Source organism: Chinchilla lanigera, unplaced genomic scaffold (assembly GCF_000276665.1).
Source record: "Chinchilla lanigera isolate Chin_1 unplaced genomic scaffold, ChiLan1.0 scaffold00009, whole genome shotgun sequence".
Classification (NCBI taxonomy): domain Eukaryota; kingdom Metazoa; phylum Chordata; class Mammalia; order Rodentia; family Chinchillidae; genus Chinchilla; species Chinchilla lanigera.
Window position 1 is genome coordinate 7,132,556 of NW_004955410.1, and position 19,119 is coordinate 7,151,674.

Consider the following 19,119-nt stretch of genomic DNA (forward strand, 5'->3'; position numbering starts at 1 on the left):
AGAGAGAGAGAGAGAGAGAGAGAGAGAGAGAGATTCTGAAGAAAGCACTACTTTTATTTATAACAGTCTATGATGCTTTATTATGTAGAAGTAGAATATTTTCTGGTAAGACCCATATGCCGAAGTTTGCAGTGCTTCTCAGAAGAGAAATGAACAAGGCAAGAGTGTCTAGCTTAAAGGCAACGGGGGAAATGAGCAGGAAGAATACGAACTCCTCAGTCACGTTCTCTGTTCCCTCCTGCTTTGCAGATGATGGACCGATGGGAGAGCCAAGGCAGTCCTCAAACCAGTTTATCTGCGCCGGCCATACCGCAGAACCTGCCCTTTCCCCCCGCCCTCCACAGGAGCTCCTTTCCGGACTCAACAGAGGCCTTTGACCCACGGAAGCCTGACCCATACGAGCTCTACGAGAAGTCGAGAGCCATTTATGAAAGTAGGCGTAAGTGAAAGCCACAAAAACCAGGGTACATTAATCACAGCTGATGCCCTGCCAGGAGGCGTATCCAGGCCAAAAGAACTGGCATGCTTTTATATTCTGAGGTTCAAAAGTATCTCCAAAGTGAAATCAGATGGTCTAAATTCTCTTAAGAGCTTGTTTTTCCCTATTTTTATGGTTTTGTTTTATTGGACAAATAATTGTATACATTGCTGGGGTACAAAATAATGGTTTTCATTTTGGAATGATCAAGTCAGACTAATTAGCATATCAAGTATTTATCATTTTTTTGTGCAGAGAACATTGAAAAACCTCCTTTAACTATTTTTAAAATATACATAATTATTAACTGCACTCCTGTACCTTGCTGTACAGTAGAACTTAGTGTCTTCCAATCTAACTGAAACTTTATACCCACTGATTTAAAAACCCTGTTGATTATAAAGTAAGTATATTATGTCTTTTGTTTTTAAATTTTATTTCCTATTTTTTTCCCATAAACCCTTGAAGAAAATCAGGAATTTTGGAATGGGAGCAGTTGCTAGTTTTATGTAAGTCCCCAAAGAAAAGCAATGGGACTTTTAGTCTGGTGAATCTGATCTGGAGCAAAGCTTGGATTTTTTTCTGAGGGTCTTGAAGGCAGTCACTGAAGAAGTCAGAGCCCTGAGTAAAATGTCAGCTAAGCCTCTGCAGCTCATAGCCCTGAAATCAGCTGGTTCCAAAGGCAGAGCAGAGCCAGGTGCCGATCATTTCTACCCAAATCCTCTGCTTCCCATGTAATGCAGTTTAGTCCATTTGAACATTGCCTCAAAATACCATGTCTGCACTTGCCACTCTCGTTGAAGGTCTCCTAGAATTATTTCATTACACTTTATAAATAATAGAAAACAAAGGCTTTTAATATTGCATGTACATCTGTGGTGCCTCTTTGCATCCCCTAAGATCATGTCCTGCATGTGTTAGAGGACAGGAATCTAAATGGCCCGAGTGTATCGTACACTGGGTAAGAAGAGCCTGAGCACACGACCAAGGAACCCAGCCTAGCGAAAGGGCTTAGTCCCTGGTGCTCCCGCCCACAGACCGCCGATTTCCTTCCTGCAATGTCCCGCCGATGTCTTGCTTCCAGCTTCACCATCTGAAGCTTGAAAAGGAAGTTTTCAATTGTGTGTGATCTCAGAGAATCTCAAATCTGCTTACTCTTTTGACGAGCTTAGGGACTGAATGTTATGCACCCATGTGGTAAAAGGCAAAGCAGGCATAATACTTTTCCCCATCCTCTCCAGCTCTTTATAGAAGTAATTTTGGTTGATAAAATAGGACAGCAAGCCATTGAGAACTCATTTTTATCAAAATGAACCTGTACTCCCAATTTTAAATAATCAGCTGCATCAGAGTGACTGTGGATGATCAAGTGAAGTGTCTTTAGAGGGCTGTGTCATTTAATGTCAGCTACCACAGAGGGAGAACAAAGTAAGCGTTCTTGAGCTATAAAATATGGCGTATGAGTGTAGGGGATTAGCATGAACGTGGGGTATTAGGGAAATTTGCAACAATGTCAGCACAGTTCTTATTACCTTTTCTCCTTCGGCAGCCAAGTATTTATTCACATCCCCTCCGCTCTAGGCCCCAAGGGCGGTATCAAAGATGAGCGCAGTGCCCGGCTCTCACAAATCTACTGCCGAATTAAGGAGAATGTAAACAAGTGGGGAGAAGACACTGCAGAGGTTCCGACTTTGAAGGAGGAAACACGTTGCAGCATCGTTTAAATAGCTGCCTCGTGTCTTTGCTTTGCTTCCTTTTTGGTTAGATGCAGGCAGCACGAGGAGGTGCTTCCGTCTGGTTTTGTTTCTTCCCTTCTATTCTTCTGCGGTTTCCTGATCAATGCAAAACTTTATTATTTAGGCGAAAGCCTGCGATGGTGTTCATTCCGTCTCCTCTCTGTGGCTGTCTGAGACGGATGAGCCCCTGGCATCCCTGGAAGAATTCTGATTCTCTGTCCTGCCCCTGCAGGGTGGTTTGTTCCCATTGCCTTTCCCCTGTCACCCGTGATGACCCCAGAGGACCAGCCTGCCTCCACCTCCTGGTCCTTCTGTTCCGCTCTCCTCTTGTAGACCTTCATCCCCTTTCCCCACGCAGCTGAACTGCAGCGGGCTTCCACCCGCCCCCAGCGCCCTGCCCTGCCTACACCACCTTGGCCTGCACTCTAGAGCTCCAGGTGCACCCCACACTCCGCTTTCAGTCAGCTCTCCTAATGTTGCTGAGGTCACAGCAATGTTTTCAGGTCACAAAGCTCAGGAGGGCATGCTCGTTTGTCCTTCCCACTTCTCCTCCATCCTGTTGTTTGGAACACTAAACAGAGTATAAATGAGACCCAGGAATCATGTCAAGGCAAGGAAAGCACGAATCCTGAAGACCCAGGAAACCAAAGAGCACGAGTTCTCTGGGTAAACATCAGCTTTCTCCACTTCTGGGCACGCAGGGTGTCGGAAGAAGGAGCGAGCCCTTTGCCTTCTGTGCAGTTCCTGCTTCCAACCATGAAGAAGTCTCTTTCCATTACTAAAACTTTTAGAGCAATACTTTTTAAAAAAAAATAACTCATAGAAAGCTCATCTACTTCTCTTCATCTTAAAATGGAATTTTTATTTATATTTTAATATAATGATCATAAAACTTACATACAACCCCCCCCCAAAAAAAGGGCCAGGTTCAAAATTTTGGTTGTGAACCAACTCTATTATTATTCCTTTAAACCATAAACATAACACTTAGCTTTGGATCTATTTATTCTTATGTGTCTTAATTTTTTTTCCTAGGAAACAAATCACTGGGGGTAGGAAAAGTATGGAGGGAATACGAGTCAAAGCTGTGAGTCTTTTGACATTTTCCCGGGCTAGTAGTGACCCCTTTATAATCATGTCTAAGCTAAAGAGATGTTTGCATTCACATTAAAAGCTAAGCTACAGTTCCCAAACAAAAAGATGCCCCTCCATCCACAAGTCTGGGCCGTACAGGACTACAGAATAGTCTATCAAGGCTGTCAAAAAAATGTTTGGATTCAAGTCATCAGCCCCCTGCCAATGATGGAAATTTATCAAATGATGTAAATGCTGCTGTGCCTCATTTGAGGCATAATTAGATTATGCTGACATTTTAATGTGCATGCACAGGACATCTTAATAAAGATGTATTCCTGGGGGGAAAATGTGATTTTAAACAAATGAAGACAACCATAGGATACCAGAGCCACATGAAACAGAACATGACAGGTACATGCTTGTGAAAAATAAGCTAGAAACACCTCCTATCTTCCGAGCTCTTCTCCAGATCACAAGGGAACTGAAGAAAGGTAGACAGGGGAAGAGTCATCCACCCAGAAAGCAGGCAGTCCCTCTGATTTCAGAGCAGTGGGCACAGAGCCAGAAGTGGGAGCTCAAGGCCCCACACCAATCCGCAGGAACCTACGAACCACCCCCACGTGTGTCTAGAACTCTGGGAGGCCCACCACAAGAGAAATGCATGACAAGTCTTCTCTGATGACCAGGCTTTCACAGTGAAATTAGAGAAGCAAATACTGTACATAGGAAAGAATTCCTGAGCAAGGCTGCCTTTCACAACACAGCAAATAATCTCGCTATCTGGATATGTGAAGCTGCACCGTAAAAATAAATGAATTAGAATGCTGGTCGCTTCTCAACTTCTGTGTGCAAAACTCGTGTGTAGTTGGGAGAATATGTGTCAGGTATTTTCAAACTCTGCAAAAAGAAATTCTTTTCTCACTGACTTAATTCTGTATAGGCTTAAGCTTGCATCCATGATGTGGAAACAGGCCAAGAAAAAAATATTTTAAGTTTTGGGCAATACAGCCTTTAGGTTTTCATGTGAATTATTTAAAATACATTGATCCTATGCAGTTATCTGAAGTCCTTGGGACCATAAGTTTTTTGGAGTTTTTTCAGGTTTTAGAATATCTGCCTGTACATAGTGAGGGATCCTGGGGAATGACACCTAAATCTAAATGCAAAAATTATTTCCATTTTGTAGACACATGACACCTACAGCCTGAAGACAATCTCATACAGTATATGTAGTACACCGGTGCTGGTTTTGGCCTCCACTTTGTGGAGTCACGTCAGCGCTCAAAAGGTTTGGATTATGGGACATTTAGGATTTCTGTATTAGTGATACTCAATCTGTGTCACCAATTCCCCAAAGAACAAACACCTCCTTTCCTCCTCCCCACCCTATCAAAGACTGCAAATATCATATTTCTCTTGTCTCTGTTGACTTCTTACTGCCCCTGATACTTAGAATTTTAAAACTTAAAAGCAAAGGGAAAGAGCCCTTGTACAGTGGGAGGAACCAGGCTACTTTTCTCTTTCCTCCTCTCTTTTCCTTTCCTTTGAGTCATAAAGAAAGAACTGGACTGTTCTTTGCAAGCACAAAGTCCTCTGCTTGTAAACAGCCCTCGTGTTGGACTGTGTGAGCCATTTCTAACAATAGGGAGAAAGTATTTCTAAAGATTCTTACTTTTTCACCTCCTGTCATCTCCTGCCATTTTTCCACTGTGTGTGACTATGCCCTTGCTCCGAGCACATATTTTTGATGTGGCAGGAAACTTTTTAGTAGCCTAGTTACCCATGAGAACAATCTAGGGTGGCTATTCGTGAGTCTTTCTGGGGCAGGCCTGGTCTGTGTGTTACAGCATAAGTATTAAAGCTGCTGTTTTCTCAGCAGACTATCTGCATTTGAATGATGAGTTATGTGGTTTCCCTTTATTCATCTGTTCAAGAAATAGCCATCATTACTGGCCAAGAAAAGTCTATATCTAAGTGTACATACCATGAATAAAAATTTTGATATCTATTCAGAAAGGCTGTTTTGGCTAATCAGATTATTTGGCTCTATATGTTTTATCCATAATTTGAGATAAACGCTAACATTGTAACTTTTCATGGCCCAACTTGCCCACACCTAGAAATTGTAACTATGGCCAGTTCCAAAGCTTGACAAAGTAAGCAGAAAAAATAGAAGGTAAGGGTTGAAACAGTGCAATACTGTGCCATGGAGGTCTCACTCTTATCATAGGAAGGAAGTCAGATTTGACATCTCTATAGTCACGGAACTGAAAATTTGAAAAAATTACATGTAGATAACTGCAAATTATGGCCCTTGCATCTTCTCTTTTTATTACCAGGCCAGGCAATCAAAGAAAATGAGTCTAGCTCACTTTGGAATCTTACAGAATAAAATCCCAATCATCCTAATGAAAATTGGTTGATTTACAAGGAGTGATCAAAAGTTACAGTGAATGTTTTGTAGAAGTTTTTAAGTTTATTACAATGCAACATTTCGCCAAGAGCAATGGGATGTGTGTTCAAAGCACGAGAGGGTACTTTGAGAGGGATTAACGGCGGTGTGTCTTTTACTGTAATAACTGCTTTATTTAAACATTCACTGTGTCCTTTGATCATACCTCATTCATCAGGTATTGCAGTTCCTATCAGATAAAAGCATCATGGCATGTCCTTATCCGCCTTGTTCATCAGATCTGGCACCATGCCATTTCTGGCTCTTCCCCGAGGTCAAAATGACTTTGAACGGTAAGTGTTTTGAATCAATTCAGGACATCGAGGCAGCCATGACAGTTCAACTCAAGACACTCAAAAGAGGACTTCCAGAACTGCTTCAGAAAGTGGCCGGGACATTGGGATGAACATATCTGAAGCAAGTGGGAGTGTTTGGAAGGGGATTTAAGGCAATACATCTTCTGCTGTGATACATTTTTAAGTGAATATTCACCATATTTGTTGATCAAGCCTTGTAGGAAGTGGGGTCTTCCCCTGTTACATCACTTTCTGTAAGCCTGACTTTCTTCCAGGGGTTTACCTTCTCCTCAGCTGTGGGGACATTTCATAGGCACGCACCATGCTGCAGCTTTGGGAGCTGTAGCACAAAGCAGATGCAAACAGGAGCAGGAAAAAACCTTCCTCCTGAAACTCTCCCCTCTCAGCTCTGTCCCTTGGTTGAAACCAAAGATGAGTTATGACTAAAGTTTGTCCAAGCTTTTTTCTCTTCACATTGAACCTTGGTTATTATAAATAAACAATTTATGAGGTATAACGTGTCCACACTCCATTGCAGTAAGACATCACTCAAATACAGGATCATAAAAGTGTCAGGCATCCGTATGGTGTAATGTATCTTATGATATAACCTCTTTAGAACAGAATTTCCTCTGGAATTCTGCACAAACAGCTCACACAATCAGTTTGCTTTCCCAGAAATTAGAAAGCACTAACCCGACATAACCAATGAGTATCACAGCAAAGGTAGCGATCAAAAGTAACTACAGGCCAGTTAAATTGCATAATGGAGAAGCAAGCTGTTTTCTAGTGCTGTACCTGAAATGAAGTTATAATTTATAGCAGATCAGAAATGAACAGTTGTTCTTTTCACACTTTTTGGCCTTTATCCTTCTCTTTTGTTGCTGGGTGTTCGTTATTGAATTCTTTCATTGTTCAATATTTTAATGCATGTGTAATTCACAGGTGATCACAAATAGGCAGTTGTGTTTCTACGCTGTTGGGGTTAGTGCTGCTCTCTCCTTGTTTATTAGTGAGCAAGGGCTGTAGGTTGCTCTGTCACTCATCCGAGCACCAGAGGCGTTCAGCAAGGTGGAGGAGTATAACCATAATAGCACTGTGCACACCTCTCATTGCTGGAAACGGTGAAAGCAGTAGATCTGCATCACATGCAGCAGAGCCATGCTGAGGGCTGGGAATCAGAACCTCGAAGCCCATGGAGTCCTTCTGCTTGAGTCTTTCTGGCTGCAGCCTCCTTTCCCTATGTTATTTAATACCTGAGAGTCATGCTGCAAATGTCCAGAGGTTTCAGAAAGGTTTTGATAGATTCATGGCTGCCACCGCGCAAGCAGCTATCTAAGTGATGGTAAGAGGCCACCTTCCCCTCCCAAAGAGTATCCTGGCATCTCAGTGCTGGGCTGAAGTCGACCCCTGGCCTGATTTGCTCGGACATTGTTGGTGTCCAATGAAAGCAGCTCTCACCCATGTTCTCTGGAGTGCAGTGTTATTGTAATGAAACAAGATGATATGTAAATGTCAAGACACTTTTACAAGTGACCTTAGCATTGGAATCATAAAAGGACAGAAAAAAATTTTAACATTATCATTTTAATATCCTCAACTGTACTACGAAGGTTAATTTTCTGTACCTTTTTCTTATGGGTGAAACACTATTGCTATCATTAGTATGATTTATGTTTATGATTTGATCTATGAAAAAATTTGCCTTTTGGCTGCAGTTTCAAATATACCACATCATGCATCACTTTGCATTTATAATATGTTTGTGACGATCAATAAATCCTATTAGACTGGGTTTGCCATTCTTTAATACATAGATTTTAATTAATTAGCAAGTCTAATCTCAAAAATGGTATCTTGGGTGCTTTGTAAAGACTCTGACAACATTTATATTTCTATTAGGTTCCTTTTAGAACTGCAAAGCTACCATGACACTAGCAACATGCTACTGAGATGCTGCATATATATTTTACTATGTACTATAGAAATTAGATCTAATCCTGTAGCTTATAAATTTATTTTATGCAGTAATTTAAAACTTGGAGCTTTTGGATGAGAGATAGAAGGATGAAAAAAATGTGAACAGTAGAATAAAATCAGCCCCTGCTTGAACATTATTTAAGATGTCAAAGCATTTTGTTGGTGGCATGAGTTGACAATGCAACTCAAAGTAATTTCATGAATAAACATGAGACCATCAAGGCCTCAGTAAATAGCATTTAATGGCTGGGTGGCAAGTGGGTCCTAGTAAGATTATGATAATATAAAATGTCAGTTTTAAACCTAATGGAAGTGTTTTGGAAGTAGCAGTGCTCCATCCCTGACACAGGTCTGCGTTTTTGATGAAAGAGTGTTTCCAATTCATAATCCTAGATGGTCACAGTAAGCATGAAATTTCTTCAACAACTCCTGTAGAAAATTAAATACCTTTCATGGTGACCCACAGATTACCTAGAAGGGATGATCATTAGTCTTTGATGAGTGGAACTTGCTCTTTACTGTAAGTAAAGTGAACTCAGTAACAAAGCAATCAAAATTTAGTCCTTTTTAAATTTTTAAATCAAATGATAACTCAGTGCTTCATATGACACAACTATATTATAAAATTATGTCATCTTAATACACCCAAAATGGAAGGATCTACTGCACTTCAGCCCCACTCTCTGCCTTTGAAAGCTACGTCTTTTCAGTTGCCCCTTTATAAATTCTCTAGAGGAATAATCACTTAGGTGATCAATGACTGCATATCATAAATGCATATGGTTATTTATACAACTATATAACAGTAAAATAATGACCCAAAATTTCTTCCAGCCTAAAATTAGTTCTATATTGAAGTCTAAGGGGGAGGGTCCCACAGGAAAACTTCATAGTTCTTTTATCTATAATGTGGATTTATGCTTTAGAGAGGTTTGGTAGTGATTTTCAGCAAGTTGATAAGCTTTATATTAAGTTCATCATGGAGGCAAAAACATCCTGCCCGCTCTCAGATAGCAGGAGCTCAGTTTATCTCAGCCTCAAACTCTACTTTTTCAGTGTTTCTTGACCAGGGATTTGCCTCCATGTCTCATCTGCAGGTCTCGTATTAAACCCAGTTATGAGTTTGGGGATATCTCTGTGGGCAGAACCGGAAAGGAGGAGAATGAATATCTGAAGATGTGATAGAAAAAAATTACAGCATAGAACTCTAGGGATATAGTATTTATCCACAGTAATTCTAAAGTACAGCAAAGACCACTTAGTGCAGGCTATCTTTTAATTATAAATAAGCTGGAAATGATGGGGTTTTTTTTGGTTTTCTGAGACAGAGTCTCACTATGTAGCTCAGGCTGGCCTCAAACACACTATGTAGCCAAGTCTCGAACCCTCAGTCCTTCTGCCTCAGCCTTATTATAAGAAGTATTTTTTTTCTAAAAGGATCTTGAAGAGTTTTCACTGAGAAAGTACAGAACAATCTAAGCAAGTCTCAGCATCTGGGACCTGAATCTTCCATCCACACAATGAAGGCCTTTTGATGAAATTTCTTCATGGCTCTTCATGGTTCTCTATCACTCTGCTGGTTCCTCAGTGGGGTTAAGGCAGTGAATTCTGAAAGCAAGATAAAGATCAAAGCACAATTTCATGATGTCATTTTCTATCTATGCAAATAAAGACATGCTGAAAGCGGGTGTTTCACAAACATATCTGTAGGATGGCCCTTTCCTCACCCCTGATAAATTTTAACAGGAGAGCACCATATCCAAACACCACCAGTAACTAGGGTTCTCAAGATCCTGGAATTCAAAATGGGGCATATGCCTGCATTTTAAAGGTGTTTACACTCAAGTGCATGAATTTTTACATTATTACATGCAACACAGATGATATCACAGTTCTCATACGATCTCTGTGGCTAAAATAAACCAATTTAATTCAAGTATTTATACATAACTTCAATTACCAAATAAAAAAAACATCAAAATGTTTGGACTGGTACACATAAACCACTGGCACTGAATGTTCACTGTGTATTTGAGTGTTTATCAACACACTACTGTAATGTGATTTTAGAACACTCACATTTACTGTATATCTATCTCAAGTTCTGGATTGACTTTACTTTCAAATGAGAATCAAAATCTAATAATATTTGGAAGTGGTGATCTTTTTTTCCATCCTGGTCTAAAAGAACTGAGATTTTTCTCTTTTGGATACATGTGAGAGAGATACATTAGCATACACACTAATATGTAAAGCAGGGTAAATCTGCCTGCCGTGGATTTCAGAGAGAAAAAAATATTACATGAGAGTGTAAGGTTGGGGTGGGGGAATTATAATAGCAACCAAAAAAGGTAAAGATGAATTCTTATTGCCATAAATGAATTTCAATTTTAATTCCCAATTTTCCCATCCAGAACAAGTGCCACCCAGGACCAGTTTTCGAATGGATTCCTCTGGCAAGTATCTTTCAGTACTCACAGTTCTGTGCACAAGCGTCTTCCATTCTGTGTGACCATTCTGCAGAATAGCACCCATGTTTTAGTGCTGACTTGATTCACCTACATACACACGTATTCAAGGAACACAGCAAGTGTCATCCTGGTAGATCTAAAAGCTGCCAGCAAGAGATAAAGATGGCCATCATAAGGTAGTTATAGATGATGAGAAAATTAGGATTATGATAGTTACATCCATGAGTGTCCTTCTTGAAATACTTTGGTGAGAGATTAGATTTAAAACCAGTCTAAAGAAAGCCACTGTGCTGTCCTATACAATGGCCACTAGCTTATGAAATGTGAGCAGCTACCAGGCTACACTCAAACCTAAACCTACTATGAGATACGTGTAAAATCCACATAGGATTCCAAAAACTGCATGGCAATGGCAGAAATGAATACTATCTCATCAATTATGTTCCTATTGATTTATGCTAAGGTGATAGTTTGGATGACCAAGTTACATGAAATCCATTACTAAACTTGACTTCACCTGTTTCATTTGGCTCTTTTAAAAAAATAGCTGCTGGATCATGTTAAATTACTTGTATAATGCATGCTTTATTTACATTGAACAGTACTAAACCAGATAAATAGAGATGAGAAGCTAGGATATCTCAAGAGATGTGCAATGTAGACATTTCAAAGAAATTATTAGAAAATCTGCTAACATAAGGATTATTTTCAGATCAAATGGATACCTCTATAACTTACTTTTTAAAACCATGCCAACTGAAATTGCTATATTTCAATAATATTTAGGTTAAAATAAAGTATCATGGCTACAAATTAATGAGCTCATACTAGTAACCAATTAATTTACTTGAAAAATTTTTGAATTATCCATCTCAGAGATACCTTCTACTTTTGGCTTAGGTGGAAATACCTAACATTATTGTCAAAGTAAAGGAGAGGCCCGGGCTGTAAACCCGGCACCCTGGGAGACTGGGGCAAGAGGATCGCAAGTTCGAGCCCAGCCAGGACAATTTACTGATGCAGTTCATTATGAAGGTCTCGAGCTTGGTTCCCAGCACGACAAGGAAGGAAGGGAGAGAGGGAAGGCAAATTTAGACATTTTTCCTTTTTGATTTAAGAATGAAAGTGCTTTAAACCGCTAGCTAGACTACAGGACTGCAGGGCTGATCACTGAAGCAATGGCAGAAAAGAGCCTTTCTTCCTAGCAGCACTATTCTGGATCCATGGGCTTGCAGCACACACCTCTAGGGTTTCCATGATGACAGCTCATTATCCACCTCAGCATCCCCTGGCATCCCCTGAGAATACATGTGCTTGAGATCATTTCACTCCGTAAGTTTCCATGTCATTTTTTGGATATGTAGAAAATAGTGAAGATATTAACATTTTGTCTTCAACAAATGTCTAAAATATTTGTTTAGCTTGATCTGAAAAAAATTTTAAGACATGATTATTCCTATGTATTGATTTATATACTGACTGTGAAATCTTTATAGTTTTGAAGAATGCCATATTCCCAGAGAGAAAATGGGACCTAGTAATTGCAGTTGCAAAATGAAATCAAGGTTTAATTTGGAATTCCAAATCTCAGCTTGCTGGCATCAGTGAGCACATTTCTTAAAAATCTGAACTTTTGGGGTACTTTATTAAAAAAAAAAAAGAATTGGAAGGACCGTACAACAGCTTAGAGTACCTTGATATATGTGCAATGTCATATTTCACATTAAAAAATTACTTAAATATTATAGCTAAAGTACACTATACTACTATGCAATTCAAGATTTTCAAGGAAAGAACCAATCCAAATATTTTGTTAAATGTCCATGCAAATTATCAAAATACTTTAGAAAATCATGACTATGTCAATAAATATGCCTCCCATATGACTTCTGGTCTACAAATGTTTATCACATTATATGTCATGACTTTGGACTTGGATATATTATATAGAAATGGTATATTATTAACTTTATGTACATAAGATCTTTAGATACAAAGGAAAAACTGATAGTAGAAACTCCTAAATAATGTGTTTATGGAACTAAGCAATAGCTTCATAGTGGAAAATTATGTAGATCATTGGGTCTAGTTGGTGAATGTTCTAATGAAACTGAACTTAAGAAACATTGATTCAGCAGTTCATCCAGGCTGTGCGTGATGGGATGCTGTCCTACACAAGAGAGTTGTGTCATCATCCAGGGAAGATCTTAGTGAGAACCAGTGGAATATATGGCCAAGAACTTTGGAGGGGGAACTCCACCCAGTGACAAGAAAGCCGGGGCAGGGTGTGATACAGAAACCTCTTCCAAAGAAGACTTTTCGCTGGTTAACATTTAAAAAAAATCTACAGTCACACAGATCACATCCACAGTAGCAAATGAGGCAGGGAAATCAATCAGAATGAGAACAGAGAAAAAGGCCATTCGATTTGGTCATTAGGATGTCATCGGACTCTTTAAAGAGTTAAGTGATGCTCAGCAAGCAGAGACCAGACTGAAAGGGTGAGTGAGAGATGGGGTAAAGGCTCCACTAGAAATGGTGCTTCCAAACTGTGGAAGGGGAGATAAGGCAGGGTGTAGAATGGGGAAATCTGAGCCCCTTTGCAGGCTGAGAAGAGAGCCAAATCCAGACTGGGAGACAGCTCCTGGTGTGGCTGAAATGTGCCCACCCTTGCTCCAAGGATAAAGGAGGAGGCAAAGCGAAGGGGTTAAAGGCTCCGTGTGTTAGCCACCTCTCCGGTGATGTTAGATTCCAGTGACAGAATCTATGTAATTTTTCTTTAACTCAGTCTGTAGCTGAGCTGTGTGGAAACCCAGAGGCTAGAAACATGTTTAACAACCTTCTTCAATTCCTAACTTTCTCCTTGGGCTGTCTTCCCTAGATCGCTTTACAAAAAAGAAAAAAAAAAAAAAAAAGCCAAAATAATAATGCACCTTCCAATAGGAAAAATTGAAGAAGTGCACTCTTTGTGCCAGACTACGATAATAAGGCATGCTACTTATGTTTTAATTAAAACATGAAAGGGGCTTCAAGTACCAAAATTTAATTGACATGTTTACAGTGGCATCCCATGTACCAAATTAATTCATAAAAACACCGTTCTTTGCAGTTTTGAGGATTGAATCCATTCATAAAATTAATCGGTTGTGTTAACTCACCCAACCTTTACCCTAACACAGTGATAAAGCCATGCTTTTCAAAAGCAGGACCAAGACACACCCAGTGTGCAAAGGCCCCCTGGACTCTTCATATGAAATCGGAATCTGCTTTTGAAATTCTGCTTTTCTTTATTTTGAGAGAGGCTATTCTGATACCTGGAAGTGGTCACCATATGCTGATTTAAATGTTTGCTTTCGCAACATTGGGGTGATCCCAGGATAAACTGGGACACGTAAATTCCACTGCAGTAGCTTGCCAGGCCATAGAAAATCACATCTGGGAAGAGGACCATGAGAATCTTTATTTAGTAATGCCTGAGCATCCCAGGACGCAGCTACTAAGTGTTGCTATTAAGTGACCCTGACCATGGATGGCTGCCGGACGCCAACACCCAGAGAATCTTCCCTCTCCTCTTGGTCCATTTCTTCACAACCACTGCCTCCTCTTGAGCTGTACCAGGCAGCAGTTAGAACGCCCTGACGGGGCTGGGAAAGGGGCTGAGGAAAAAGAAGAAACTGAAGAAGCGTGCAGCAAGGTGGGACATGACTGAGCGGCACCCAAAGGGACCCAGGCATGGATAGGTGTCCAGCAGGCCTTCGCTGACAGCTTCCTGTGTGTGTAGTGTGTTTATAAACAAGATAGAGGGCGGTGGTTGTTACCTTCTGTCGCTTAGGACTGAAAAGCTGACTGGAATTTCTTCCTCACGTTAGTAAAGGAAGAGACAAAGCATGATATGAGGGCTGAGCATGTTGTCAGGCTAGAAAAACAACTTGGGAAGAAACTTTAGTCCTGTCAAGAGAGCTAACAAAATGAGAGCAACAAAGAATAACATTTCTGAGCACTGTGCATGTCATTTTAATTATTTTGTGAAGCCAGCCTCAAAGAGGGACGGGGAGAGAAACCAAAGAACAATGATCTTTCGGAACAGAACAAAACAAAACAACTCATACCCCGTCCTGGGGCAAAGAAAATGACTGCCTTAAGGCAACCTCTGTCTTTTAAACTCTTTTTCCAGTTGACAGTTTCTCTAAGGTTTTCATGCCCTGCAGCCTCTGAGTCTGTGTTTAAAAAATTATCAAAGAAATAAAAAGGAGTTCGCATGTATAGGTGCGCTTGTCTAGCGACTCTCTGTGCAAGCCTCTGCTTGCTCACGTCCCAGACGTTGCCCCTCCCTGCCTTGAAGAATCGAGAGGTGAAAATAAACTGGCAAATACCACCCAATACTGCAAGTTAGCGTGGATCGGAGAGCAACAGTCAAAGGGATCGTAAATAACACTAAAAGGCACATAAAAAGTAGGAAAACAGGATAACGTCTGTTCACTCTTCTTCGGTTCTTCAGAGTTAAATAAATTAGCTAAAAATCTTGATTTTTCTCCTTTAAAAAGTCATAGATCCTTCAGTAAGGAAAAGCTTTCTCGTTCTCCTAGGAATATGGAACTTCCTGACAAAGCCAAACCCCATTTAGCTTCACACATCTCAAAATCCCATTTCTGGGGATGTCATAATTTCAGCATTTCCTGAGGGGAAAACCTATCTAGCAATCAAGACGGAAGCTGCAGTAAACTCTCTGCAGAGTTCTTCGTGCAAAATGGATGGGTGCTGAAAGCCTTGGAGGAACGATCCCCCCCTGACTGCTCCCACCAGCAATCCGAAAGTGAGAAGAACAGAGGAGGAGGTGGAAAGTTCTGCTTGAACATATGCTGGCTATATTATTTTAAGTGTCAAAAATATGTCACCTGCTTATTTGTGCTTTCTATGTATTTAAGATCTGGAGACTTCCAAGCTCAGAGTGATCTAGACAAGAGATTGCAGTGATCAGTTGTATCAGAACCACCCTGCAGAATCTGAGCAGGGATTGGCATTGCCCCTCATCCCCTACCTTCCCCCGCCTTTCTTCCTCCTGAGGGAGGAGTACAGGTCCCCTGCTGGGACATTACAGGGCTGCTCCACCTGCCTCCAGACTCCTGCAGGCATTGCACACACTCTACTCTATGATTTCATGTAGGATACTGAGGACTTCACAACTAATTGGATTCAAAACCATTTGTAGGACGAAGTTTTCATCTTTCCTTTACCACCCACCTCTATTTTATCATCTTCTTTAAACGGGAAAGGCCTTAGTAGTATGTGCTCTTCCTCATAGACAGTCATAAAAACTGTACCTTGGTGATATCTGAATGGTTGTTGATTTTTGCACAGTATGAACATATTTAGGACTTATGGACCTGATTCAGCTTTTTTTAGAGTGTACCAGTCAAATAATCAGCATGTCCTCAGAAATTAGAAGTGAATGACCTGTCTTTCAGATAGTACTAGGAACAGTCCAGGTTGCTGGGCACCAAGGCAAGCCTGTGTCTTGTTTTTCATTTTTTGTTTGTCTGGTTGGTTTGTTTCTGGGGTTCTGGGAACTGAACCCAGGACCTTCACCCTGAGCTACATCCTCAGCCCTTTCTATTTTTTGTTTTGAGTTAGAGTCTCCCTAAATTGCCAAACTGTCCACGCTGGACTTGAACTTATGTCCTTCCTGCCTCAGCCTCCTAGAGCACTGGCTTTACTGGAGTGCACCACCACAGGGGGCTGTAGCTGTGTTTCACATCCTGGGTCAATTCAGCAACCCCGCTTACTGCAAAGTTTGGGAAGATTTCCCCAGCCAGCATGCAATGTGCCCCACTTTCTGCTGTGGCTACTCTTTTATTCAAGTGGCTTAGTCGTTTTGAGATTTTTGTCCTACAAGGATTCTCCTCTGAAATCCCATCCTTGTTTCCAAAACTCTCCTATTTAACCTAGGGGAATTTTATTCACTACTTATTTCTCTCTCTTCTAATTCCGTCTTCAAATTAGTGAGGCCCAGAAATCACTAAACAGCTGTTAAGCAAAGTCTTAATGAATATTCCTCCAAACCGTCGGCTCTGATCGCTCACAATGTTCTAAGGGTGGGCGCGGAAGTAGATACAGCTCAGCTGTGAAAGGTGTGGACCCCGAGGAAGGGGCAGAGGGCCGGGGTGGGGAAGCACATTCTCCTCAACAAGTCAAAGAATTCCTTATAGTTTTAACTCTAGGGATGAAAATATGTCATTTGGGAGCCTCCAAATCATTTTTAGGTATATTTCCATTCCTGCACTGACTTCAGACTGGTAGGTAGCCACTTTGACTTTATTTGGAGTGTACACATGAAGTCAGAAGCCCACTCCAGCTTCCCGCATCCTAAAATGTTTGAGGGATAAGAGTTTATCTTAGACCCAGATGACTTTCTACCTGTAAGTTATGAAAAAAAAACCTAAAAGAATTAGCAAAATAGATAATTCATTTGTACCTCAGCAGAGAAAAGCTTAAGGTCTATATTTTCTAATTTTTATAATTTTAATACTTTCATTAGGTATAGGTTTATGCCCTACACACACATGCACACACACATGCCAGATGCATCAAATCATACTCAGAGTCGTGTAAACTGCCAGGTCTGTCAGGTTTAACCGTTGGTTTTCTCTCACATCTGAGGCAATCCAAGTAGACATCCCCCAAGTCACAGCCCAACTTCTTGAGAGCTGTCCAGATGCTCTCAAAAGAATTAAAAAGTATAGAAGCATCCTTGTTTTCACTCAGAAAGTGCATGCGCTCTTACCTAGGGGATACCCTCCGAATGACCTTGACCAGTCCCAGTTATGCTCGGGATGCCCTGGTTTCACAACAGTACTTCTTTGCTACATAGTTTTGCATCCTTTATGCTTTCCATGTACTCTAACAGCATTCCCATTGATCACCCCACAGAACTAACTCACCGTTGGTGTGTGCACTCCTCGGGGGTGGGAGGAGGCCGGATTCATGACTCAATGGGATCTTCTCTATGCCAGGTCCAGACTATAAGGAACTGGATGTTCACCTTCGGAGGATGGAGTCTGGATTTGGCTTCAGAATCCTCGGAGGAGATGAGCCTGGCCAGCCAGTAAGTTGAACCCCCTTTATTTCCACACTTTCTGCTCTATTGTATGTGCAAACGCAAGAGAAGATATCAGTCAGGATGACATTGAAAAGGAAGTGTTTTAGACCTCATATAAAAAAATCAAATCTTTTATTTTCCCTTGCTATTCTCTTTAAAAAGATCTCACAACAGCAAGTTTCTGCATAGCCAAAATAATATTATATATCACAATGAGAAATATTACACTCCCTAGAGTGGATGGGTTCCTGTAGAGTATTTCAGTTATGCAAATGCCTTGGAGCCTTGCTCTTCTTGAGGGGCAGGCTGTGGGTAGACAAGCAGTATGACCAAAGATAGGTATATGGAGGAGACTTGCAAAGTCAGAATTAAGTACGCTTGCAGCCAAAAGAAGGAAGTGTAACCACAGGGATAAGCGGAAGTATAGTCAAGTTCAGTGCTGCAGAGTCTCAACCAGATCTGAATTAAAGGCTTGCCTTGAGGAGATGTTCACGGAGGCAACCAGCTGGTGCAGTATTGGGCTTTCACGAAGGGCTATGGAGAAATCTTTCTTTGACATGCACAAATGTGTACATATTCAGAGCAAAAACATCCAGTGACAGTAATTAGTACACAGAAGACTTTGTGAGTATGTATTAAAATATCAGCTACAAAACACTCATTGTGAAAGATGTATCTTAATTTGTACTCAGTGCAATCAAATCAAATCCATGAAAGTTTTGAAAACCTAAAAGTCAAAAGAGGGTACTCACATACCAGTGCCTCCACTCTAGGGCCTGCCCCCACCCAACTCGTACCACAGACTCCAAGCCTCATCTGCACCACGAGGGTCACTGCAGTGCTTTCCCTTGGGGTGACTCCCAGGAGTAAAGGAGTCAAGATTAGCTAAAGTTCCTGGTAGTGTCTTCATGATATCGTCAATTACATCTTTATTAGCTTCAGTTTTGTTTTCATGTTAATAGATTATTCCCAAAGATAAAAATAAAACTGAAATCTCCAAGAAAAAAATGTCAGTCTAACAAGTGAAAATCTCCAAGAAAAAAAAGTCAATCAAATGAAAGCCTCCCCAAAGTGAAGTAGGTAGGTAGAGAGTGAGCGCCTTCCCCGGAGAACGGTTTCAGCAGAGTTGCTGAGAGCGTGACAGGGGCCCCAGAGGGGCTTCCACTGCCTGAGAGAGCTGGGCTGTGCATCTGATGAGGTCTCTTCCTACAGAAAACCCCAGGACGTGGAGCTTGGCCTCCATGCACAAGGACACTCGGGAAGAGGGGAACTGTTTCCCATTCCCTGGGCTGGTAACCTATTGGAAACAATTAACCAGCATGTCACTCATTTCCCGGCTGCCAAAGAATATGTAGGAGGGCGTTTCCAAGCCTTGGCCAGGTTCTCCTTAGTTTTGAAATGAAAGCGAATGCTGAGGTGAAAACGTAGGACTCAAGTAACCTCCGATTTAAATGTATTGAAGGCCCACGCTCAGGTCCGCATGTCTTGGTTTCCCTTTTCTCCCTTCGTTCCTCTCTTCTTGTGACCTCCGAT

At 41.0% G+C, this 19,119-nt stretch overlaps 1 protein-coding gene across 1 annotated transcript in view; it reads left to right on the forward strand.

Annotated features, from left to right (window-relative positions):
- Magi2 (membrane associated guanylate kinase, WW and PDZ domain containing 2) overlaps positions 1–19,119 on the forward strand; it is a 555,913-nt gene that overhangs the window by 393,441 nt on the left and 143,353 nt on the right. The window contains exons 10-11 of the mRNA XM_013510511.1: positions 250–439; positions 17,501–17,592. Of these exons, the coding sequence (XP_013365965.1) occupies positions 250–439; positions 17,501–17,592 (282 nt within the window). The remainder of the gene's footprint in view (positions 1–249; positions 440–17,500; positions 17,593–19,119) is intronic.